The following is a 27,510-nucleotide window of genomic DNA, read 5'->3' as shown; positions in this document are numbered from 1 at the left end:
GGTGTACCACAGTCCTAACACTTGTAGTACACAGGTCAGGTGTACCACAGTCCCAACACTTGTAGTACACAGGTCAAGGCCACAGTCCAACAATTGCAGTACACAGGTCAGGTGTACCACAGTCCAACACCAGTAGTACACAGGTCAGGTGTACCACAGTCCCAATCTGTAGTACACAGGCGGTGTACCACAGTCCTAACACCAGTAGTAACAGGTCAGGTGTGTACCACAGTCCTAACACTTGTAGTACACAGGTCAGGTCAGGTCAGGTAGATTACAGTTATTCATTCCATTAATCTCGATCCGTTTATTCGTCTTGTCCGCCTGACCTGACTTGACTGGTGACGTGTGTACAGAGTGAGGAGGCATGAATGTTTAGCGGTAAGGTAAGGGTTAACATGTCTTGGTTAGGTTAGCTTTAGTCGTTGTCTTGTTATTCATTTTGATATTGTCTGTGTGTGTGTCTCCGTGTGTCTGTATGTGCGTGTCTCCGTGTGTCTTGTATGTGCGTGTGTCTGTATGTGCGTGTCTCCGTGTCTGTATGTTCTGTGTATGTGTGTGTTTTGTGTGTATGTGTGTCTCCTGTGTCTCTGTATGTGCGTGTCTCCGTGTGTCTGTATGTGCGTGTCTCCGTGTGTCTATGCGGTTCGTGCGTGTTTCTGTGTCTATGTGCGTGTCTCTGTGTGTTCCGTCTGTATGTGCGTGTTTCCGTGTGTCTGTGCGTGTGTCTGTTATGTGCGTGTCTCGGTTCATGTGTGTCTCCGTGTGTCTGTAGTGTGCGCGTCTCCCGTGTGTGTGTGTTTCCGTGTGTCTGATGTGTGTCTCCCTGTGTCTGATGTGCGCCTGTGTGTCTGCATGTGGTCTGTATGTGCGTGTTCCGTATGTGTGTCTGTATGTGTGTCTCCGTGTGTCTGTATGTGTGTCTCCGTGTGTCTGTATGCGTGTCTCCGTGTGTGTGTCTCCTGTCTGTATGTCCGTGTCTCCGTGTGTCTGTATGCGTGTCTCGTGTGTATGTGCGTGTTCTGTGTGTATGTGTGTGTCTGTGTGGGCATGTCTGTGTGTATGTGCATGTCTCGTGTGTGTATGTGTGTGTGTGTGTATGTGCGTGTCTCCGTGTGTCTATGTGTGTCTCCGTGTGTCTTTATGTGTGTCTCCGTGTGTCTGTATGTGCGTGCTCTGTGTCTGTTTCGTGTGTTCCGTGTGTCTGTCTGTGCGTTCTCGTCTGTATGTGCGTGTCTCTGTGTGTCTGTTTGTGTGTTCCCGTGCTTATGTGCGTGTCTCCGTGTGTCTGTATGTGCGCGTTTCTGTGTGTGTGTTTCCTGTGTCTGATGTGTCTCCTTGTGTCGATGTGTGTGTTCCGTGTGTCTGTATGTGTGTGTGTCTATGTGTGTGTGTTTCTGCATGTGTGTTCCGTGTGTCTGTATGTGCGTGTCCGTGTGTATGTGCGTTTCTCCGTGTGTCCATGTGCGTGTCTCCATGTGTGTATGTGCGTGTCCGCGTGTCTGTATGTGCGTCTCCGCGTGTCTGTTTGTGCGTGTTTCCGTGTGTCTGTATGTGCGTGTCTCCGTGTGTCTGTTTGTGCGTGTGTCTGTATGCGCGTCTTCGTGTCTGTATGTGCGTGTCTCTGTTTGTGCGTGTCTCTGTTTGTGTGTATGTTAGTTTTCCATCACCATTCATCACACAGACAATAATTATTTTGTCAACAGGTTGTGGCAGTGTTTCATACAGCGACGATAATAAGAAGCCTTTAACAATACTCATTTTTAGGGGGGCAGATCACAAATGGTCGACTCAGGGACACGCTTCATGTATTGTGGGGGAGTTTTTCTGTTCTGGTTGTTTTTGACTTGTGGTATTAGTGGGTGTAGAGTGAGATGTATAATGAATAACGGTTCATTGTGTTTGTTGAAATAGGTTTTTGTTGTGGATCAGGTTTTATAAACATTACTTAATAAATGTGCTGTGTAGAGGTGTGGGTGAGGGACCTGTGGTGGTGTGGGTGAGGGACCTGTGGTGGTGGGGGTGAGGGACCTGTGGTGGTGTGGGTGAGGGACCTGTGGTGGTGTGGGTGAGGGACCTGTGGTGGTGTGGGTGAGGGACCTGTGGTGGTGTGGGTGAGGGACCTGTGGTGGTGTGTGTGAGAAAGGTGTTGGCAGTGGGCGGTGTGAGAAGTGAGATTTTTTTATTTATTTATTATATTTTTTGGGGGGGAGGGGGCACCCGGGCAAAGGCTCACTGACCCTCATCGTGGCTGGGGGACGAAAATATAATAATAATAATTAGTGAAATTAAAAATTATAATATTAATTTAAATATTAATAATAATGCTATAATTTAATAAGAAAAAAGTGAGAAACTATATATGTATGTATGAACTTAAGACTGGAGGAAGCAGTAACTATTGGTCCATACTGGGCAGTCCCGTTTACACCCAACCCCTATCGCTCATCCACCCTATGTTTGAAGCTATCCAGCGTGTTCCAGTTAATGATGATGTTTGGTAACTTGTTCCACTCATCCACTACTCTATTTCCAAACCAATGTTTACCTATCTCGCGCCTATATCTAAATTTGTCTAATTTAAAACCATTGTTACTAGTTCCCTCCTGGTTGGATAGTTTGAGTACCTTTGTTATGTCACCTTTGTTTAGCCCTGCCTTCCATTTATACACCTCTATCATGTCGCCCCTCTCTCTACGTCTCTCGAGGGAGTGCAGATTAAGATGCTTTAACCTGTCTCTGTACTCAAGGTTCCTAATGCCCGGGATTAGTCTTGTCATTCTCCTCTGAATTCTTTCTAGGGATTCTATATCCATTCTGTAGTACGGTGATCAGAACTGAACCGTATAATCCAAGTGAGGTCTCACAAGGGCAAGATATAGTTTTATGATAACCTCGCTAGTCTTGTAACTAACACTCCTTTGTATGAACCCAAGTACTTTGTTAGCCTTGTTTCGAGCAAATACACATTGTTGACTTGGTTTAAGAACACATTGTTGTCAAGGTAAGAGAAACAATTGAGATCCTGCAATTGTGTGTAAATGAGGCAGAAAGTCAGATCATCAACCTGGGACTTGGTCACATATAGCAGCAGGGTCTACCATTAGACAACACATTATGCTTCCAATATCTTCCCTGGCGGTAGTACCTCCCTGTTTGGTAGCTGCATACTACCGGTTATAAGAGTGAAACATGGGTAGGGTGACGTAAGTAGACTTGCGTGAGCTGTAATGATAATGGTGAGGTGAATGTGTAATATGACAGTGAAGGATAAGAATCCCTGTTCAGAGGTAAGAGAGCGGCTGGGTATTGGGTTTATTGAAGTCTTACGTTGAGGCAGACTGAGATGGTTTAGGCATGCGGAGAGAATTGCTGAAATTAACAGAAGACACCCTGCATGGTTACTTTATTGATCTAAGTTTGGTTTTAGTGTTAAGTTATTGTATGTTATGGTAGAAAATAGTAGTAGTAGTAGTAGTAGTATCAGCAACTGTGGGGAGGAGAAGTAGAGTATTTAGGAAGAATTAAGTGGGTTTAGAGGGAAGGAAAATTTACTATACTCGGAGTGTCAACAGCCGCCGCCATCTTGGGGGAGGGAAGCGTTTACAAGCCAACTCTTACGTCTGAAAAAAATAGTAAATAAATAATCAAATAGACAGAAGTTTAACGTATTTTATGCTTAGAATTTTTTTTTTAATAATTAATAATAATATCATAACGTAAATTTATATAATAGGGGTTGTAGAAAATCCGTCTGGTCATATTTGAATTACCGAGTAGGTGTTTTTTTTTTTCGCTAGTACTCAAACAACAACTCGAGGTTAGGTTAGGCGAGGTGACAATATATCCTTTTCTAATACTTGTAGTAAAGGATTGGTATAGTTTTTGTTTTAATATTTCGGCAACACACATATTAGCTGAAGTTAGTTTGTAATTAGGATCGATATGGCGGTCTGATTTAAACCATTATTTCAACTTTTATACAGATATCATAAACTTATATTGTTGTTGGCGATATGATGGTTGTACCTGTGTGTGTATGTGTATATTTTGCGTACATGTGTCTTGTGTACATAGTGTGTGTATATTTATGTAGGTATTGTGTGTGCTTGTGGTATGTATGAACAACAATCACTGGTAACCTCCCCTCCTCTCCCCATCCCTCCCTCCCTCCCCTCATCCCCCCCTCCCTTCCTCCATCCCTCCTTCCCTCCCTCCCTCCTTCCTCCATCCTCCCTCCCTTCCTCCATCCCTCCTCCATCCTCCCTCCTCCATCCCCTTCCTCCTTCCCCCATCCCCCCTCCTTCTCCATCCCTCCCTCCCCCATCCCTCCTACCCCCATCCCCCCTCCCTCCAATTTACCACAACCTCCACATTTCCATTTTGTTACCCTCTTTTTGTCCCCTCGTATCTCACCCACCACGCCTGCACCTGTCGTCCTCCCCATCAACTACCCCTCACCTCCCCTCACCTAACTTACCTTAGTGGTCTTCCCCATCACCTACTTCATTTACCCTCTCCCCTCACCCCTTTATCCTCTCCACTCTCACTTCACCCCTTCCCTTGCCCTTCACCCCTTTCCCTCTTCCCTTCTCCCCTTGCCCCTCACCTCTTCCTCTCCCCTATTTTCCTTGCCCCTCACCTCTCCCCTACAACCATTCCTCTTAGTTGCCCTTACTTGCCCTAGGAAGGATGTCCGTCCGTCCGTCCGTCCGTCCGTCCGTCCAGTAGTTGTCCACACGAAAACTTGAACAAATAACAAAGTATTTTAACCAAACTTGATGTGTTGATATATTACAACAAGATCTGACACCAGTTTGATAATGAATGTTGTGTGGCGTTGTGGTGCACAGTTATGGCCCCTTGGACTTTGTTGTGGCGTTGTGGTGCACAGTTATGGCCCCTTGGACTTTGTTGTGGCGTTGTGGTGCACAGTTATGGCCCCTTGGACTTTGTTGTGGCGTTGTGGTACACAGTTATGGCCCCTTGACTTTTGTTGTGGCTTTGTGGTACACAGTTATGGCCCCTTGGACTTTGTTGTATGTTGTGGTACACAGTTATGGCCCTTGACTTTGTTTGTACAGAAAGCTGAAAGTAATTCCTTGACTTTTGTTGTATGTTGTGGGTGTTGTGGTACACAGTTATGGCCTTGGACTTTGTTGCTTGTTGTGGTACACAGTTATGGACCTGGACTTTGTCAGGTGTTGTGGTACACAGTTATGGCCCCTTGGACATTGTTGTGGCGTTGTGGTACACAGTTATGGCCCCTTGGACTTTGTTGTGGCGTTGTGGTACACAGTTATGGCCTCTTGGACTTTGTTGTGGCGTTGTGGTACACAGTTATGGCCCCTTGGACTTTGTTGTGGCGTTGTGGTACACAGTTATGGCCCCTTGGACTTTGTTGTGGCGTTGTGGTACACAGTTATGGCCCTTGGGATGGAGGAAGATGGAGGGGCGGAAGGAAGGAGAGAAGGAAGAATGGAGGTGAAAATACGTGGTGAGGGAAGGAAGGAAGGCGAGAGAGAGTGAGGGAGATGAGAGAAGGAGTATTAGTATGAGGTAGAGGAGTGGAGTATAGTCCTCTCAAGGGTATAAGAAGTTGTCATGTGTTGTACAAGTTACTGCTATTGACTCAAGGTAGTAGGCAGCTACCAAACAGGGAGGTACTACCGCCAGGGAAGATATTGGAAGCATAATGTGTTGTGTAATGGTAGACCCAGCTGCTATATGTGACCAAGTCCCAGGTTGATGATCTGAATTTCTGCCTCATTTACACACAATTGTAGGATCTCAATAGTTTCTCTTACTATTGACAACACATTATGCTTCCAATCTCTTCTCAGGCGGTAGTACCTCCCTGTTTGATAGCTGCCTAGACCTGTTAAGTGTCTACAAGATAAGTTATGTGAGATTAAGATCACAAATAAATTAGTTAAGAGACAGGAAGTAGATATATGGAGGTTAGTTGGTTTATATACAAGTTTATTGATAAATTACTTAACACTATATTTGAATGATAACTTCCTAAAAATAACTTGGGTGTTATTATTGTATTAAATATTACGAGTTGACGGTAGATTGATTTACGATAATTCATATGAGAGGAAATGGTATTAAATTGTTACTGTATATAATCTAAACTAATTACAACTTAACCACAGTGTCTAATTAATTTTGTAAGTATATTTTGTGTTTTAGTTCATGTCTAATTAATTAAATGTAACGATAGATATTAATGAACTTCTGTGGGTCAAAATTACAAGAATAAAAGTACCATAAGAATTGTCAAGACTCTACCTTAACTAGATACCTTCACTTAGCACCAGTTAGAGCAGGAAGGGGGTGGGGAGACGCTTAAAAAAATATTAAAAATGGCGCCTAAATACCGTCAAGACTACCATTCAGTTAGGTCAGAGTTGACACAAGGGGGTGGGGGGTGGGGGGTTGTGATGGAGACGTAAATGATTTGTTTGTTTACATTGGCGCCAGCTGACAGTAAGGCGTAGTATTAGTCCTGGAAGGGGGTGGGGGTGGTAGATGGGGTATTGTACAGGTGTGTGGGGGTGTTGTACAGGTGTGGGGGGGGCTGGGGGTATTGTACAGGTGTGTGTGTACAGGTGTGTGTGGTGGTAGGGAGGTAGCTGGAGTATTGTACAGGTGTGTGTGGGGTGGGGGAGTGCTTGTTGGTATTCAGGTGTGTGAGGGGAGGTGGGAGGTGTCGGGTTTTCTGGTGATGTGTACTGTTGTTAGGACGAGATCCTGCACACACACACACACACACACACACACACAAAGTGGTATTAGTATCATGTATCAAGTCTTGTTACTGAAATACCATGTCCCCCCCTTCACTTGTTGTAGGGGGGGGGTAAGGCGGTGATAGTTTGTGTACTGAGAGAGTGTAGTGTGAGGTGTGAGAGGTGAGGTGTGAAGGTCGAGTACGAGTGTGTGAGATTGTAACAGGAAGGTCAGGTTAGGTTAGACCAGGTCAGGTTAGACCAGGTCAGGTTAGGTTAGGTCTAGGAGATGTAAACAGAGAAACCAGGTATCAGATGAACAACGTTGTTATAGAGAAATCCGACTGAGAATGATTTAAGAGTAATGATAAATAGGAATCATAAACCAAGTCAACAATGTGTATTTGCTCGAAACAAGGTGAACAAAGTACTTGGGTTCACACAAAGGAGTGTTAGTTACAAGACTAGCGAGGTTATCCTAAAACTATATCTTGCTCTTGTGAGACCTTACTTGGATTACACGGTTCAGTTCTGGTCACCGTACTACAGAATGGATATAGAATCCCTAGAAAGAATTCAGAGGAGAATGACAAGACTAATCCCGGGCATTAGGAACCTTGAGTACAGAGACAGGTTAAAGCATCTTAATTTGCACTCCCTCGAGAGACGTAGAGTGAGGGGCGATATGATAGAGGTGTATAAATGGAAGTCAGGGCTAAACAAAAGTCATATAACAAAGGTACTCAAACTATCCAACCAGGAGCGAACTCAGCAATAGTTTTAAATTAGACAAATTTAGATTTAGGCGCGAGATAGGTAAACATTGGTTTGAAAATAGAGTAGTGGATGAGTGGAACAAGTTACCAAACATCATCATTAACTGGAACACGCTGGATGGCTTCGAACATAGGGTGGATGGAGTTCTTATGTTCTCAGGTCTTGTTAGGCAAGGTAATATTGGATCAGGTCAGGTCAGGTCAGGTCAGGTCAGGGTGTTGTAACAGGACTCTGGTGATCATGCCGGAGGGCCTCGCTCTCTCAGGCCGGTTCCTGACCCTCCCGGCTACCTCCTCCGCTTATAATGGCTGTCTGGTACTGTGTGTGTCTGCCCTGGAGCCACACCACTTACCACACCACTACCCACACCACTTACACTTCTCCCACACCACTACCCACACCACTTACACTTCTCCCACACCACTATCCACACCATTACCCACACCACTTACCACACCACTTCTTATCACACCATTACCCACACCACTACTACCACACTTCTCCCACACCACTACCCACACCACTACCCATACCACTACCCATACCACCACACCACTTCTACACACTACCCACACCACTACCCACACCATACCACACCCTTACCACACCACTTCTTATCACACTGTTACCCACACACTACCCACACCACTTACCATACCACTCTACACCACTACCCATACCGCTTACCACACCACTACCACCATTCTCCCACACCACTACCCACACCATTACCCACACACACCTACCCACACTACACCACTACCCACACTTCTCACCCACACCCACTACCCATACCACTTACCACACCACTTACCACTTCTCCCACACCACTTCTACACCACACTCACACCACTTTACTTCCACACCATTACCCACACCACTCACCATACCACTTACCACACATTCTGACACACCACTTCCCCCAGTCACTGATATCTGCTTGTAAACTGTCTCCAGGTGTGTCGGGGGGTAGGGTTGTAGGTGGGGGTAATTGTGGGATGGGGTGGGGGTTGGGTGATGGGGTAGGGGTGCCCAGGTAAGGTGTGGGTGGCGGGGGGTGTAAGTAGGATGAGGGGGTAATGGCGGATATTGTAGATGGGGGGGGGGTGGTTATGCGTGGTACTAGGCAATTTAAGCTCTTATAGATCGTTAACTTAGCCAAATTAGATAAAATCTGGTATGAGAGTAACGTGGTAGTTGGTGGTGGTAGTGAGGTATTTACTTAACATTTTATAAAGTAATTGGTGTAGGATAACCTGGTGTGTTATGTAGTGTTTTAAGTGTGGTGTGTCTACTTAACACTTTCTTTTTAACATTGGTGTGTTAAAGTGATGTTTATGTTACTTTACACTTACTTAAGCTTGTATGTTAAGTATCACCCTCTTCCCCCCCTCCTCACCCTCTTCCCCCATCTTAACTCTCTTCCCCCTCTCCTCACCCTCTTCCCCTCTCCTCACCCTCTTCCTCCTCCGCTGGGTATGTCTGGAGGGGGGGGGAAGGGTACGTTACACCTGTCTCACCGTCAGTTAACCAGGTGACACATAATGGTGTGTGTGTGTGTGTGTAATAATAATAATAATAATAATAATAATAATTATTAACTGTTTATTGAAAAAGTTCTGCAGCCCGAAGGCTGAAAATATACATTGGACATAAATGATTTATTACATACATTGGTAGTTTAACAAAAGCCTTCATTAGAGAAAGGTGAAGGAACATACAATGAACATACAGATTAATGTTTACACACGTAGATCATGTGAGCTGAGGTGTTGAACAGCAGACACTTAGTGTAGTAACTCCCTCACATGGCGTTATGAGGGGCCTGATGATGTAGTAGTTCCCTCACAGGTGGCGTTATGAGGGGCATCACGTGGAGTACTAGTTCCCTCACAGGTGGTGTTATGAGGGGCCTGATGATGTAGTAGTTCCCTCACAGGTGGCGTTATGAGGGGGCTGATGTGTTGTAGTAACTCCCTCACAGATGGCGTAATGAGGGGCATCACGTGGAGTACTAGTTCCCTCACAGGTGGTGTTATGAGGGGCCTGATGATGTAGTAGTTCCCTCACAGGTGGTGTTATGAGGGGGCTGATGTGGTGTAGTAATTCCCTCACTGCGTGTGTGTGTGTGTGTGTGTGTGTGTGTGTAACAGTGACACGTAGTAGTAGTAATAATAGTAGTAATATTGATAATAATAACTGTTGTTGTTTACAGTCTGGGGCGAAGATCAACATCAGCGATGGCTCGTGTCCTGAGAGGATTGTCACCGTCACTGGCAACACCGACAGTATCTTCACCGCCTTCAAGCTCATCTGTGCCAAGTTTGAGGAGGTGAGTACCCAGGGGTATGGCTACTAGTGTCCAGGGGTGTGGCTACTAGTGCCCAGGGGTGTGGCTACTAGTGCCCAGGGGTATGGCTACTAGTGCCAGGGGTGTGGCTACTAGTGCTTGAGGTGTGACTACTAGTGCCCAGGGGTGTGGCCTGTTTGAGGTATGTGCAGTGCCCAGGTGTGGCTACTAGTGCAGGGGTATGTTACTAGTGCCCAGGGGTGTGGCTACTAGTGCCCAGGGGTGTCTGTGCCAGGTGTGCTACTAGTGCCCAGGGATGTGTACTAGTGCCCAGGGGGTATGGCTACTAGTGCCCAGGGGTGTGGCTACTAGTGCCCAGGGTGTGGCTACTTAAGTGCCCAGGGGTGGCAGCTACTAGTGCCCAGGGTGGCGGCTGCTGGTGCCCAGGGTGTGGCTACCTGGTGCCCAGAGGTATGTTCTACTAATTGCTTGGGGTGTGGCTACTAGTGCTGGGGGTGGCTACTGGTGCTTGGCAGGGGGTGTTCAACTACTGGTGCAGGGGGTGTAGCTACTGGTGCCCAGGGGGCCTTGACTACTAGTGCCCAGGGGTGTGGCTACTAGTGCCCAGGGTGGCAGCCCACTAGTGCCCAGGGGTGGCTACTAATTGCCCAGGGGTGTGGCTACTAGTGCCCAGGGGTGTGGCTACTAGTGCCCAGGTATAATACTAGTGCCCAGGGTGTGTGCACTAGTGCCCAGGGGTGTGCTTCTACTAGTGCTTGGGGGTATGGCTAACTAGTGCTTGAGGGTATGGCTACTAGTGCCCAGGGGTATATTTTAGTGCCCAGGGGTATGGCTACTAGTGCCCAGGGTGTGGCTACTAGTGCCCAGGGTGTGGCTACTAGTGCCCAGGGTATGGCTATTAGTGCCCAGGGGTATGGCTATTAGTGCCCAGGGGTATGGCTATTAGTGCCCAGGGGTATGGCTACTAGTGCAGGTGTGCCAGGGTATGTACTAGGCTTGCTACTAGTGCCCAGGGTGTGGCTACTAGTGCCCAGGGTATGGCTATTAGTGCCCAGGGGTATGGCTATTAGTGCCCAGGGGTATGGCTATTAGTGCCCAGGGGTATGGCTACTAGTGCTCAGGGTATTGATAATTAAAAAGTTTATTTAGCCAGAAGAACACAGATACAGAGTGGATAATAATAACTATTAACATGGCTGAGCCAGTTGAGAACCTGAGCTGTCTTTGAGGCACCTGATATATACTGTACATTTATCTCAGGAAGTATTATGTAACATTTAGTCTCATCTGGAATAGTACAATAGCATGGTGGTAATAAGAACATGCCAGAATGATACCACGGTTATCACTTCGTTATGTATATATTTTAATTTATTTTACATTTATATAAGTATTTTACAGTGGTGTTGATATACATTAATACGATAAGGGAGGGAAGCCGTACAACGTGAGTTGTATTAAGGTGGAACAGGAGGACAGAGCTGTCAGGGTTATGTCTAGTTGGCAAATATATTTATTGCAATGGTAATTTCTCTCTATCTACATGACAATTTATGATATAATGGTTTTGGTGGTACAGTGTAAGCAGGAATATAAAGTAGGTATTACAAGAATATTAATACTTAGACAACAGATATTTTTTGAGATGATTTAAAGGAAGGAAGCGTAGTCATTGCTGGGATGGGTGGGGGTAAGTTGTTCCACACCTTCACACCGTGATATTTTATGGAGGTCTGGGACTGAGAGGAGCGCATGGGGGTGGTCTTAGTGGCTCTGGGTGCCTTAAGTTGTATCTCTGATTATTCTGGAACTGGAAATAATTATTGTCAAGACAAGCGTTTGACAGATTTGTAAACAAATAGGCCACAGCAGTAGGTGTTAATATCCTCGAATTTTAACATTTCAATTTAGCAAATTGTTCTTTTGTATGATAATTTTTTTCAAGTAGGTCATTGTCCATACAACTCTCTTTTGTGCAGTAACCAGAGATTGTGTTTTTGAAGAGCCAGAGGCCCCCATAGTGTGTGACAGTGTATCAGGTGTTGGTAAACAAGGTCATGATAGATTTCTTTCATTGCTGTGAGAGTGAGTGACTGGCGAGTGTGATACATGATACCGCACTGTTTATTGACTACCGTGAATGGCTTGTATGTGGTTTGTGTCTCCAGCTAAGTCTCTCATCAACCATCTGAGAGTGAACTATATAAGCAAATGGTTAGAAACAGATATAGGGGCATTATATATGGGCTTGTATGATATATAATTATTGTATGTGTTTTATATATTGACACAAGGTGGGGTATTAGGAAATGGACGAATATAGCAAATTATAGGAACCTACTGGAGCGATTTAGAAGTCTATTATATTTGCAAAACATTAATATAGGAACCTAAACTTTTTCAATACATTCCCATTATAATTTATGTACTTTTGTTTTTATTATAAGTAGAAAAACAACTTTCAAAACAACAAAAGTCATTAAATAAAAGAAAATGGTGCGTTTACCTAGACCAAAAAAGTGGTGATGATGGAGAATGGTGGTGATGATGGTGGTGAAGCAGAAAGATGGTGATAGTGACGGAGAACGCTGGTGATGGTAGTTTCATAAGTAACTACGTCAGTATCCCTCGCATAAACAAAACAAGGCTACAGAAATACCCCCAGCGGCTGTCGGGTCTCACAAAAGGTGTAGCTATGATGAAGAAACCTCGTAATTTTTCTCACCCCACCAAAACAGCCAGTCAGCCAGTCAGCCAGCCAGCCAGCCAGCCAGCCAGCCAGCCAGTCAGCCAGCCAGTTAGAACGTATTTAATGTCAACTGCCACAACCCCCAGAATAACGCTTCGTAAATAGCCCCACACTTCATATAAATCTGATTGAGAACTCGAGGGTGAAGTGTGGAGAGGTCCCTTGATGCTACTACCTTAACCACATACTGAGACTACTACTACTACTACCTCAACTACATACTGAGACTACTACTACTGCTACTACTCACCACCACCACCACCACCACCACCACCACTACCTTAACCACATGGAGACTACTACTACCTCAACTACATACTGGACTACTACTACTACTACTACTACTACCACCACCACCACCACCACCACCACCACCACCACCACCACCACCACCACCACCACCACCACCACCACCACTACCTTAACCACATACTGAGACTACTACTAACCTCTATATACATGCCTAGACTACGACTTCTACCTTAACTAGATACGTTCCCTTAGCACCAGTTAGCAGACAAAAGTAACACGGGACTCCCCAACTAGACACTTTCACTTAACCTAACCTAACCACACCACTGGACGTTGGCTTTGATATTTACTGTTCTCGAGATAAACGGTACATGTTGACCTTCTCATTATCTCTTCTCTCTCTCCCTCTCTCTCTTCCTCCCCTCTCTTCCTCTCCCCCCCTCTCTCTCTCTCTCTCTCTCTCTCTCTCCTCTCTCTCTCTCTCTCTCTCTCTCTCTCTCTCTCTCTCTCTCTCCCCTCTCTCTCTCTCCCTCCTTCCTCCCTCTCTCTCTCTCTCTTCCTCCCCTCTCCTCTCCCCTCCTCTCTCTTCCTCTCCTCTCTCTCTCTTCCTCTCCCCCCTCTCTCTTCCTCTCCCCCTCTTCCTCTCCCCTCTCTTCCTCTCCTCTCCTCTCTTTTCCTCTCCCCGTCTCTATTTCATCCTTCCTCCTTCACCCCGTCCCTGCCTCCCCCCCTCTCTCACCCATCCTCATTACCCCCCCCCACGCCCCGTCATAAAACAAATGAAAATCAACTCCAAAATAGCCCGCTGTGGACGACCACCCCTCCCCGCCCTAACATGCCATCACGGTAAAGTATAATTAAACGCCACTGAAGGTTCGTATAAATCTGCCTTTGCTTCTAAAAAAACTCTGAAGATGAAGCAAGTGTGGAAAATCACGTTGGTGTCGAAATAGGTCGGTGGCTGTGTGCAAGGAGAGATGTTGAATAGTGTTGTGTGTAGTAAAATAATAATAATTAACGGTTTATTAAAAAAGCATGGCCAGGCTGAAAATATCAGTTACATAATTGGAATGGGTTACTTGGGTGACAAATAATATACAAGTAACATAAGTGATACAAATATGATATATAATAACTAGGTGGGGAAGGTCATACTACAGGGCATTTCAACATAGTGACAGTGTAAAAGGTAAGATTGACTGGGGTAGAATACACTGGTTGATTACGAGTTGTTGATAATTTTTACAATGGTTGGGACTGGGTTGTTCTTATAGCGATCAGTTCGTGTTCGTATGGGCTGGATGCGGTTGTGGTGTCGGCAGCAATTCACGGACGAGGGATGGATGTGTGTGTGTGTGTGTGTGTGTGTGTGTTAGGGAGGAGGAGAAGGGTATTTGGGAAGGGGACTTTGGGAGTGAGTTTGTGTGTTGGGGCAGTGGTAAGGGGGTGGGAGGAGGAAGAGAGTGCTAATGCGCAAGTCCGGACTCAGGTGACCCCCAGGCGATATATTTCACTGCGAGGTTTACTGCTCCTTAATTTATAGTGACGCGGGTAAATAAGGCGTCGAGCGATCGGTTTTCGGAGAACCCCCACCACCCTGCCCACCCACCCCTTGATGTTATTGGATTCGATGCCACCCATGTTAAGTATACCATCGCCACCCACCTACTCACCCACACACCACCCACCTACTCACCCCACACCACCCACCTACTCACCCACACACCCACCTGCCCCACACCACCCACCTACTCACCCACACACCCACCCTCTCACCCACACCCACCCACCTCTCCACCCACACCACCCACCTACTCACCCCACACCTCACCCCACACCTACTCACCCACCCACCTCTCACCCACACACCACCCACCTACTCACCCACCCACTACTCACCACCTACTCACCACCACCCTACTCACCCACCCACCTACTCACCCACCCACCCCTCCTCACCCACCCACCTACTCACCCACCCACCTACTCACCCACCCACCTACTCACCCACCACCCACCTACTCACCCACCCACCTACTCTTACACACCACCCACCCTACTCCCACCTACTCACCCACACACCCACACACCACCCACCCTACTCCACACACCACCCACCTACTCTACCTACTCACCCACACACCACCCACCCTACTCCACCACCCACACACCACCCACCTACTCTCACCCACACACCACCACCTACTCACCACCCAACCACCCACCTACTCACCCACCCACCCACCCACCTCCACCCACCACCTCACCCACACACCCACCTACTCCACACCACCACTCACCCACCACCTCACCCACACACCACCTACTCACCCACCCACCCACCTCACCCACACACCCACCCACCCACCCACCTCCCACCCACACCCACCTCCCCACCTCTGCCCCACCACCTCACCCACCCACCCACCCACCCACCACCCACCCTCCCCACCACACACCCACCTCTCACCCACCACACACCCACCTACTCCCCACACACCTACTCACCCACACCACACCACCTACTCCCACCCACCCACACACCCACCTCTCACCCACCTCCACCCACCCACCTCCTCACCCACCCACCCTATTCACCCACACACCACACCCACCTACTCACCCACACACCCACCTTTTCACCCACATACCACCCACCTACTCACCCACACACCACCCACCACCTACTCACCCACACACCACCCACCCACCTGCTCACCCATACCACACACCCACCTACTCACCCACACACCACCCACCACCACCCACCCACCCACCCACCTCACCCACCCACCCACCCACCCACCCACCCACACCCCACCCACACCCACACACCCACCTACTCACACACCCACCTACTCGCCCACACCACACACCCACCCTACTCGCCCACCCACCTCACCTACTCACCCACACACCACACCAGCCACACACACACACCACACACACCACCACACACACACACCCACACACACACACACACCCACCCACACCACCTACCCACCCACCCACCCACTCACCCACACACCACACACACCTACTCACCCACCCCACCCACCCACCTCCCACCCACCCACCTACTCACCCACCACACACCCACCCTATTCACCCACACACACCCACCTATTCACCACACACCACACACACACACCCACACACACACACCACACACACACCACACACACACACACCACACACACCACCCACACACACACACACCACCCACACACACACACACACCACACACCACACACACACACACACACACCACCCACACACACACACACACACACACACACCACACACCACCCACACACACACACACACACCACCCATCCACCAACCAACTGGTACACCCACTCGCCTACCCACACTACCCCTGCAATATGTAGAAAGGCTCAGAGTACACTTGATCAGGTAAGGCTCAGGTGCATGTGATCAGTGGGCTCAGGTACACGCTGATCCAGGTGGGCTCAGGTACGCTGATCCAGGTAAGGCTCAGGTACACGCTGATCCAGGTAAGGCTCAAGTACACGCTGATCAGGTAAGGCTCAGAGTACACGCTGATCAGGTAAGGCTCAGAGTACACGCTGATCCCAGGTAAGGCTCAGTACACGCTGATCCGTGAGGCTCAGAGTACACGCTGATCCAGGTAAGGCTCAGAGTACACGCTGATCCAGGTAAGGCTCAGAGTACACGCTGATCCAGGTATCGAAGAAAAATGAAGCCCTCTTTAGTGTGCACTGTGTGTGTGTTGATCATAAACAAGTGAGGAAAACAGTGCGCAAACAACGCTTGTACTGGACCTGCGCCTTAAGTAAACGCGCAGAGCGAAAGGAAGTAGAAAAACTAACAAATCGATCTGGAAAAATACTCGCGAAACGCGCGGAAAAAACAAGCGCAGTATAAACAATGAAGCGCATTGACAAAATAATAACGAATCATAAGAATGGGGGAAACTGCTGCAGCGGGGGCCTGTTGGTCTATACTGGGTAGCCCAGCAGTTTACACCCAACCGCGCGGGGAAACTAGATTGAATCGAATCGTGGAAAAATCAGTAACTGATCACGTGGGAAAAAAAAAACAAATCGCGCGGGAAATCAAAACAATAACGAATAGCGCGGGAAAAAACCGTAACAACTTGCGCGGGAAAATGTGTAAACCGTGAAGTCTGGAAACTGTTGTGCTAATAAGAAACACCTGACGCACAACGCAAGGAAAACATAATTAAGATAAATAAAATATTTTATTTTTTACAGTAAACACAAAGATGATAAAGTTAACTGCAGTAAAACACGGAGGGGGGTGGGAACTGGTGTATGTGGCAGAGGCGGCACACGTTAACAGCGGCGGCACTTGTTAACAGCTGCGGCACTTGTTAACAGCTGCGGCGGCACGTTAACAGACCCGTTATTAAACGCCGTGAAGCAACTGGTAACCAAACAGACCCGTTATTATATGCAATTGGACCTGTTGGTGACGGAGAAGAGGAAGGACTTCTTGACTGTTAGAGAGAGACACCACACACACACACATTAACAGCGGAAATGACAGCCTCGGGACTAGCTGGGCTAAACAGTTCATCCTGTCTTAACGATAGTAACTCCCTTTGCCCTGCCCCCCTCTCCCCTCGCCCTCCCTCCTCCTCCCCTTCTCCCTCCCTCCTCCTCCCTCTTCCCTCCCTCCTCCTCCCCTCCTCCTCCCCCTCCTCCTCCTGCTTCCTCCCTCCTCCTCCCTCTTCCTCCCTCCTCCTCCTCCTCCTCCTCCTCCTCCTCCCTCCTCCTCCTCCTCCTCATCTCTCTCTCCCTCCCTCTGTCCCTCCTCCTCCCTCCTCCTCTCCTCCTCCAGCGGAAGCGAAAGCTGCCACCCAGAGCGCATGCGCCTTACCCCACTATTCTCGTGTTACCTGTAGAGCGTTACTTGACCTACAGTCCCAGGTGAGCTGAGCTTATTAGGGGCAGGTGACACTAGGTTAGGTTAGGTGATACTATGTTAGGTTATGAGTAGGTTAGGTTAGGAGGTAGTGACACTAGGTTAGGTGAGGATATAAAGAAGTTATCTAAACTAACCAATAGCAACAACAACAGTAACGAGACACACACACACACAGAGAGAGACACACACACACACACACACACAGAGAGAGAGACACACACACACACACACAGAGAGAGAGACACACACACACACACACACACACACACACAGAGAGAGAGAGAGAGAGAGAGACTTGCAGCAGCGGTAAGAGTGGCAGGCGCAGTATAGCCCCAAATTAGTTGCTTTTGGCGCAGTTTCCCTTCATAATGTGTGATATTTGGCGCAGTTTTACACTGGCGTGATGATGTTTACAATTTATTTTGTTATTGTTAAGGTAGTGTTATGTTTAATGTTAAATAAATTACCCGGGATTACTTACCTTGTTAATTATCTCAGCGTAAGTGTTAATAATTTTCACACAAGGCAAATTATCCACTTAGTAATTTTAAATATTTTAGATTTTTATTATTTTTACGGTTTTAGGAGTTGTTAGTAAATTTAATATTGGTAAAGATATTAAAAAATCTCTTGGGGGTGCTTCCTTCCCGTGACCGATAACCATTGAAACAGACAAACATTTTAGTGGTTAAATTTCATCATTAAAGTTTCGAATCCCTCAAATGCTTAACTTATGTGTATGTTTTGTATTTATTTTATATTATTTACTTATGAAGAGGTTAATATTGTGTAGGTTCGTAATGGCTTCCGCTGGCGTGTTTATTATGGCTAAATTTCTTAAAAGATTTGTATAAAATTGTCGTAAGTTAGAACATCTAGAGCAGGGGTCCACAACCCCCATTATACTGCCGGAAAGTGGTACGTATGCTGCCGGTTGAGTGACGTCTAAATTTCGGGCTAAGTGGCCGGTAAAACTATTATTATTCCTTATAATTTGGGTGAAAATAAAGAGCAGTGAAATCAACATACTGGTGTTTTAAACCTGGGTTGAAACACGACGACCCTCTTAAGGGAAGATGTTGTTTAATAATACGGGCGTCAGTGTTTACCTTTGAAGACCAAGTACCGTTCTCAGGTCACAGCAGTCACACCACACACCTTGTGAAGGCTGCTGCTCTCACCCTTTGATCTAACTTTTTCTGATATTGTAGATCACATCCCGGCTCAGCTCTCACGTTAGTTCTGGTGGTATTTGTAATTGAAGCTCTTTATTATCCTGTGTAAAAAGTAATTAGACCTGAATATAACACACGGAGAACATTTGTTGTCATTTATAATATCATTATTTGATGGATCATATTGTACTGTATACTGCAGGATATCATTATATTACTTTATAAACCAATTTTCCCTGTATGCTTGTATTGTGGGAGAGAATCTGTTATTAAACCGTTATGTTGTACTGCTCTAAGAAATTTTCATATTTTATATAACAATATTTAACTTGACTAGTGCTATTATTTCAGTACAGAATAATGTATATGGTGAAAATGAAAGCTTTGTTTAGTTATAAATATCGGTGTTGTTCATAAAAATTTCCTGACAATAAAACCTAGTACAGCATTTATGATTTTACATTCAGTTCTGTGGAACAGTGGTGGCGTATGTTGGCTAAGTACACCTGCGGCCGATCGCTGATTACTTGAATTGAATTGTAACAGTTTATTTAGCCAGAAAAATACAGATACAGAGTGGATAATAATAACAATATTAACATGGCTGAGCCAGTTGAGAACCTGGCTGACTAGTGTATAAAGGTAGACTGACCTCTGATCTATACTGCTGAAAATATCTTTATAGAAACATGTAATGAAATATATCTTGAAAAATATAGAATTTACTCGTATTAAATAAAGTTAACTGATGAAATATGAAAATAAATTGACTACAGAATTCCATTAAAAACAGATACACAAATACCTACAAAACATCTCCCATCAAAACCGACCAAGAGTTATAGAGAGAGAGAGAGAGAAAAAAAAGAGAGAATTTAAAGTTATTTTCCGTAACGTTTGACAGCCAGCCATCTTGATTCCTGGAGTAAATCGTCAAGTAAACTGTCCCCCAATACACCGGCGACCCTTGGATTGGGGGACAACACGCCAGTTTTCCCAACTTGTCAGCTGACAACAACAGTTTATGGACAATCACGGCCCGGGGACAGTGACAGATGGGAATATTTGGTAAAAAAAACTATTATAAGTTTAAATTGGTGCCATGTGTACGTTGATAGATGGATACGTACATATATGGTTGCCCCTTGTGTAACGAGGATGGCCGACCCAAGGGCCACCTAGACGTGAATTTGTTTAAAGTGTAGAAGCTGTCGCCAACACAACAACCACATCCTGAGTTAACGAGCTGCATGACCCAGTGTTTAAGGTGTAGAAGCTGTCGCCAACACAACAACCACACCCTGAGTTAACGAGCTGCATGACCAGTGTTTAAGGTGTAGAAGCTGTCGCCAACACAACAACCACACCCTGGTTGGCTGCAGGCACCGCGGCGCAGTGTTTAAGGTGTAGAAGCTGTCGCCAACACAGCAACCACACCCTGAGTTAACGAGCTGCATGACCCAGTGTTTAAGGTGTAGAAGCTGTCACCAACACAGCAACCACACCCCGAGTTAACGAGCTGCATGACCCAGTGTTTAAGGTGTAGAAGCTGTCGTCAACACAACAACCACACCCTGAGTTAAGGAGCTGCATGACCCAGTGTTTAAGGTGTAGAAGCTGTCGCCAACACAACAACCACACCCTGAGTTAACGAGCTGCATGACCCAGTGTTTAAGGTGTAGAAGCTGTCGCCAACACAACAACCACACCCTAAGCTAACGAGCTGCATGACCCAGTGTTTAAGGTGTAGAAGCTGTCGCCAACACAACAACCACACCCTGAGTTAACGAGCTGCATGACCCAGTGTTTAAGGTGTAGAAGCTGTCGCCAACACAACAACCACACCCTAAGCTAACGAGTTGCATGTCCCAGTGTTTAAGGTGTAGAAGCTGTCGCCAACACAACCACACCCCGAGTTAACGAGCTGCATGACCCAGTGTCAAGTAATAGTCCGAGAAGACCGGACAACTCGCCAACTGCACTGGCTAACCATTACCCCGGAACACGATTAACATCCAGGTTCCCAATTACTGCTGGGTAGACAGAGGCAAGTGGCGTAAAGAAACTTGCCCATAGTTTCACCCTGCCAGTACATACATACATACATAAAAGGTAAAGGCTAAGTCGTCTCTCTCTCTCTCTCTCTCTCTCTCTCTCTCTCTCTCTCTCTCTCTCAACACCGTTTAGAAAGTCACCATCCTGTTCTTTAACGAAGTGGTGGGGTTAGGTTAGGTTAATTTAAGCTAGGTTAGGTTAATACAGGTCAGTTTAGGTTAGGTTAATACAGGTCAGTTTAGGTTAGGTTAATGCAGGTTAGTTTAGGGTAGGTTAGGTTAATACAGGTTAGTTTAGGTTAGGTTAATACAGGTTCGTTTAGGTTAGGTTAATACAGGTTAGTTTAGGATAGGTTAATACAGGTTAGTTTAGGATAGGTTAGGTTAATTCATGTTCGGTTAGGTTAGGTTAGGTAAACAACGCGATGGTGGTAGTTAGATAATCAACAAGGATACAATAAGGTTTTGTTGTTGTTGTTTCCTGCAGCTCAGCTCAATTTATCTCGGGTCTTTTTTTCTCCCGGCGTTGTAATTGGTTAGCGCGACCTGACAGTATTCATTTGCGGAGTTGTTATTGGCTCCGTCGTGGGGAGGGGACGGGGAGGTGGCGTTATAGTACAGGTGTATGTATTGTTGTTCTCATGCGTTTTAAATTCAGGTTGTCGTTTAGAAGGTTGCCTACATAACCTAACCTAACCTAACCTAACCTAACATTAATTAAGCTAACCTAACCTAACGTGAATTAAGCTAACCTAACCTAACCCAACCTAACCTAACATGAATTAAGTTAACCTAACCCAACCTAACCTAACATGAATTAAGTTAACCTAACCCAACCTAACCTAACGTGAATTAAGCTAACCTAACCTAACCTAACCTAACCTAACATGAATTAAGCTAACCTAACCTAACCTAACCTAGCAGCCTGTCTGTTTTCTTTATATTTTTCTATCCTGCCTCGTCCTCCTCTTCCTGCTACTCCTCTTTCCTTCCACTCCTCTTTCCTTCCTCTTGCCTCTCCTTCCTTGTACCTCCTCCAATCTTCTCTTCCTGCTACCTCTCCTTCCTTCCTTGTACCTCCTTCTCCTCCTCCTACCTCTCCTTCCTTCCTTGTACCTCCTCCAACCTCCTTCTCCTCCTCCTCCTACCTCTCCTTCCTTCCTTGTACCTCCTCCAACCTCCTTCTCCTCCTCCTACCTCTCCTTCCTTGTACCTTGTCCTTCTCCTCTCTCCTACCCTCCTTCCTTCCTTGCCTCCTCCTTCCTCCTTCTCCTCCTCCTACCTCTCCTTCCCCTTCCCCTTGCCTCTTTCATCTCCTCCTCATCATCACCGCCGCCACTACCTCCAGAAAAAAGCTCTTCATATCCTTTTACCCGTTTGTGCTTTCTCATTTTTCTCTTCTATTTTTCTATCCAGGGTTTTCCTCTTCAGCACCCAGCCTCAGCCTCTCTGCAGCCGTCGAGTGTGAGTGAGTGCGTGTGTGTGTGAGTGTGTGCGTGTGTGCGGGCCGATGCAGAACTCATTACCAATTGACAGAGTGTAAACATGGTGTGTGTGTGTGTGTAGGCTGCTGCTGCTGCTGTGAGATCTCCCTGCCTTTCCGCCCCTCTTTTTATGAATACCAACATCCCCCTCGCTCTCTCTCTCTCTCTCTCTCTCTCTCTCTCTCTCTCTCTCTCTCTCTCTCTCTCTCTCTTTCTCTCTCTCTCTCTCTCTCTCTCTCTCTCTCTCTCTCTCTCTCTCTCTCTCCCTGGTCTTCGAGAAGAATGTATCCCTAAATAAGAGCATCTCGCATAATAACCTCCCTCCATTCCTCCCTCCATTCCGTTCCCTCCCTCCTCCTCCCCTCCCTCCTCCTCCTCCTCCTCCTCCCTCCCTCTATACTAATTACCTACAATGGAGGTTAGGCAGTAATCCTCCAAAGGCACCACCACCACTACCACCATTCCGGCCTCCACTACCACCATTCCGGCCTCCACTACCACCATTCCGGCCTCCACTACCACCATTCCGGCCTCCACTACCACCATTCCGGCCTCCACTACCACCATTCCGGCCTCCACTACCACCATTCCGGCCTCCACTACCACTGAAACTTTCCATAATAACTCTGCTGCTCCCACTTTGGATTTAGTCGTCCGGTGTTTATTACGGACAGCTCTCCTGCCCTGGTGGTGAGGCTGGGGTGGTGGTGGTGGGGGCGTGGTGGTGGTGTGGTGAGGCTGAAGTGTGGTGGTGGTGGTGGTGGTGGTGAACTGGGGTGAAGTGTGGTGGTGGTGAGTAGTGTGTTGGTGGGGGCGTGGTGAGTGGTGAGGCTGAGGTAGTGAGGGCCACATTATTTATGTAAGATAACCAAACACAAACTTCTGGTATCTTCTAGTCTCTCTCCTGCTACCAGGTCACAGCACCAGGTCTCTGACCCCTGCTACCAGGTCACAGCACCAGGTCTCTGACCCCTGCTACCAGGTCACAGCACCAGGTCTCTGACCCCTCCTACCTGGTCACAGCATCGAGTCTTTGGTCTCTGCCCACCCCCCTTACCTGGTCACAGCTCCAGGTCTCTGACCCCTACTACCAGGTTACAGCTCCCGGTCTCTGCCCGTATTACCAGGTCACAGCACCATGTCTGCCCCTACTACCAGGTCACAGCACCAGGTCTGGCCCTACTACCGGGTCACAGCACCAGGTCTGGCCCTACTATCAGGTCACAGCACCAGATCTGTTCCTACAACCAGGTCACAGCACCAGGTCTGGCCCTACTACCAGGTCACAGCACCAGGTCTGCCCCTACAACCAGGTCACAGCACCAGGTCTGGCCCTACTACCAGGTCACAGCACCAGATCTGGCCCTACTACCAGGTCACAGCACCAACATATATTGAGTAATCATATCTGGAATTTTAGTTGATATCATGAACTTTTATGCTGTATGAGCCACTGTTATCAGACCTTCCTGTGTCTTGATATGGTAACTTGATATCGTATCGTTAAATTTACCTTCATGCTGGTGTGTGTGGTTCATAACACGCTAGGGTGGCACCTCTGGGAAGTTTATGTCAGGTGTGTTATCATAGTGTTGCCATGTTATCATACTGTGTTGTAATGTTGACATACTGTGTTGTCAGGTTTGTGTTATACTGTGCGATGTGGCCATGGTAAACTGTGTAGTGTGGCCATGGTATACCGAGCAGTGTGGCCATGTGTTTGCTGGATGATACATCCTACAGTATATGGCAACATTACCTGGCGTTGGTGGATTAGTACTGCTCCATCATCTGCACTAGTGAGGGAACCACTTGTCAGGTAGCTTATAAAGCTTCCCTGGAAGCTGGTCTGGCTGCCCATGAATTTTAAATTGGGTGAAACAAACAAACAGAGAGAGAGAGAGAGAGAGAGGGTGTAATTTTGAGGTACTCGTCACTATCGCACGTTCTGTTTACCCGCGCTTCCACTTGATGAAAGACCGGCTTGGGCTTCATTGTGCGGGCGTATATCTTCTTGGCGGCTGGCTGGCTGTGTTCTTGCCAGTCATTCCCTTCTCAGCATTATTCTCACTTCTCTACATTGTGTATTATGTTGGTATGACTCGGTGTGTATGCCTAAGAGGGAGGTCCTTCAACACCAGTCTTCTTAAGGGCTTGCTTCTTGATGGTAGTGGTGGTGGGTCATGGAGGAGGGGTTGAGTAAAGGTTCAGTTGCCTTCACTTTTACCTGGTACAAAGGTTGGTGCATTTTGTGAGATATGGCAACTCTGTTTTGTTTACACCACAATAAAACAACTAGGGATGCGAGATAAGCATTCTTGCCACACCTTACAAAACACACCAGCCACTGTGTCAGATATTAGTGTAGGTGATTGTTCTTGTATTGAATGGCTGGCCTGTGTGCTTTAGGGATACACATGCATTAGTGGAAGCTGTATGGAATGTTATCTCGTGAATTATAAAACTAGTATAAACTTCCAAATGATAAATGACCAATCTACCGTGTGTGTGTGTCAGCCAGTAAAGGAAGAGCACTGTCTCGTGGAGAGTAAATGATGATATTCCCTACAAGTTTTCAGTGCAGTAACACTTGATCATCACCAGCCCATGGGGAGGGATTAAGGTCATTTACAATATCCTGTATCTTGTGTTATGATACACTTTCCAATACATTGATTATTCCGACCATGTTTTCAGTGTGTGTGTTGAGTATACAGTATAGACACGACCGTAGATACCCTTTGTAATGTACAGGGTATAGTAAAATGCATAACTCTTGTTGTTGTTGTTGTATTCTTAATGTAAGTTATGTTTCTTTTGGATGTTGAATACCACACATCACAACACAACACCACACAACACAACACGGCATAACATGACACCACAACACATCACAGCATAACATGACACCACAACACATCACAGCATAACATGACACCACAACACATCACAGCATAACACAACACACACACATCAACACAACACAGCATACACATAACATGACACACCACACACATAACACAACACAACACAGCATGACACCACAACACATCACAGCATAACATAACACACAACACACAACACATAACACCACACACATCACAGCATAACACAGCACAAAACAAAACAACACAGAACCTACATTTTGTTTCTAGATCCTAACTTAACCATTCACAAAATATCAGAATAAAAACTTATACTATACTGTATATTTTGGTATAAAGTAAATTCTTGGTCTCAGTATTTTCTTATTAGCGGGGAAGTGATCAATACCCTGGTGCATAATAATTCATGTTAAAATCGACATTATCCTAACACCAAGTCTTTCAAATATTTAACACAGTAGTGTATATTTTATAGTGATGGGAATTAAGAGTTAAATCGTTCACTATCATTCAGTCATTGTGTTTTGTTAGGATATTTGGATGATACTAGGATGCCTTAACATAAGTCTAGGTTAAGTTATGCCTCGTAACAGTCTCAAATTATTTCTGATATTACACTTTCCATTTACTGTAATATACCGTACGTTAATGATTTAATATTCTCGCTTTAAGAATAATTAATTACCGGTTTCAAATTATACTCGCCTCAATTTCGACGTAACTTCAAGAAAATATAATTATTGCATCTGGCACATATATAATTACAGCAGTTCCCGTTGTTAGATTATACATATTACTGTATTGCACTTTCCTCATCTGCAAATACATAATCCTCACACACACACCAGAATACAGTAATTACCAATACAGTTCAGAAGGAGAGAGGGAGTTACAGTTTCCATGTTCTTGAACCTGTTCCATCCTGGCTTTATATTTGTCTCGTTTTAAATACACTTAATCAGAAATTGAATCATGATACTTTTCATAAATAATTTTTTATTTAATTTGTTATTATTATTTTGGGTGGAGGGGTAACTATTTTAAATTAACTTGAATACTGCCGACGGTAATAGTAGTGTTGGTATGTAATTAGGGCACTTGTGGGGTTAATGTTTAGGTACAGTATTTGGCTTCTTTCTTTCTGTCTTATTTCTGTCATCTTGTTCTTTCTTTCCTTCTTTTTCTTTCTTACATCCATCTTAAACCTGTGGATTTGCTTACTGTTATTTGTGGTAAATAATCATAAGTCTTCTATTAAACACAGTCAAAAGTAAACAACCAGCTGTGTCATGATGTTTATGGTTGGGTGGTTTATGTTGGTTGGTTTAGGTTGATAGGATGATTAAGATTTGTGGGCTGGTTTAGGTTGGTTGCTTCAGGTATCTTGGTTAAGTTATATAGGTTGGTTGGTTAAGTGAGGTAGGATGATTTATCTTGGTTGGTTTGGTTTAGTTAGGTTGGGTTTCGTTGGTACAGTCTCACCCAAAAGTTTGTTAACTCTCCCAGCCAGCTATTGCTGCACTGCCTGCTTCAGATGTTTGAAACTGTCTCGGTACCAACCAGAACATAAAACCGATACGAATGAATCTAAAGGTTCAAAGTAACAGACTCAAGTTCATACATCTGAAGCAGACAGTGCAGCAATAGCTGGCTGGGAGAGTTAACCAACTTTTGGGTGAGACTGTACTGAGCATTTTAAGAGTACAATGAGTACAATGTTTTCACTTATATTTCTATATTTGTTCAGATTTTATTCATTGTGCATTATTAGTTGTATGAAAATATATTCTTCTGATATTTAAGTAAGTGAATGTGTTGTTTCAGTTCCTGGGTCAGATGTACCAGAATAATGGGAGCGCAGGCGGCGGCGGAGGAGGACAGCAGCGGCCACCCATCACCCTGCGGCTGATCGTCCCCGCCTCCCAGTGTGGCTCACTCATCGGCAAGGCCGGATCCAAGATTAAGGAAATTCGCGAGGTAACCGGAGCGTCCATCCAGGTGGCGTCCGAGATGCTGCCCAACTCTACGGAGCGCGCGGTCACCGTGTCCGGCACCTCCGAGGCCATAACCCAGTGTATCTACAACATCTGCTGCGTCATGCTTGAGGTCAGTACGTCACTGCCGGGACAAACGCGTGATGTTACACACGTG

General features: G+C 46.1%; 1 protein-coding gene across 3 annotated transcripts in view; it reads left to right on the top strand.

The window, feature by feature from the left end:
• The window catches only part of LOC121859020 (poly(rC)-binding protein 3-like), a 113,188-nt gene that overhangs the window by 70,265 nt on the left and 15,413 nt on the right, over positions 1–27,510 (top strand). For all 3 annotated transcript variants that reach the window (XM_042355684.1, XM_042355683.1, XM_042355682.1), the window contains exons 4-5: positions 9,730–9,846; positions 27,184–27,465. In XM_042355684.1, the coding sequence (XP_042211618.1) occupies positions 9,730–9,846; positions 27,184–27,465 (399 nt within the window). The remainder of the gene's footprint in view (positions 1–9,729; positions 9,847–27,183; positions 27,466–27,510) is intronic.

The sequence above is a fragment of the Homarus americanus genome, unplaced genomic scaffold, assembly GCF_018991925.1.
Source record: "Homarus americanus isolate GMGI-L3 unplaced genomic scaffold, GMGI_Hamer_2.0 scaffold4658, whole genome shotgun sequence".
In the NCBI taxonomy this organism is placed as follows: domain Eukaryota; kingdom Metazoa; phylum Arthropoda; class Malacostraca; order Decapoda; family Nephropidae; genus Homarus; species Homarus americanus.
The sequence above is the reverse complement of the archived record's forward strand: the minus strand, read 5'-3'. Positions and strand labels throughout refer to the sequence as shown.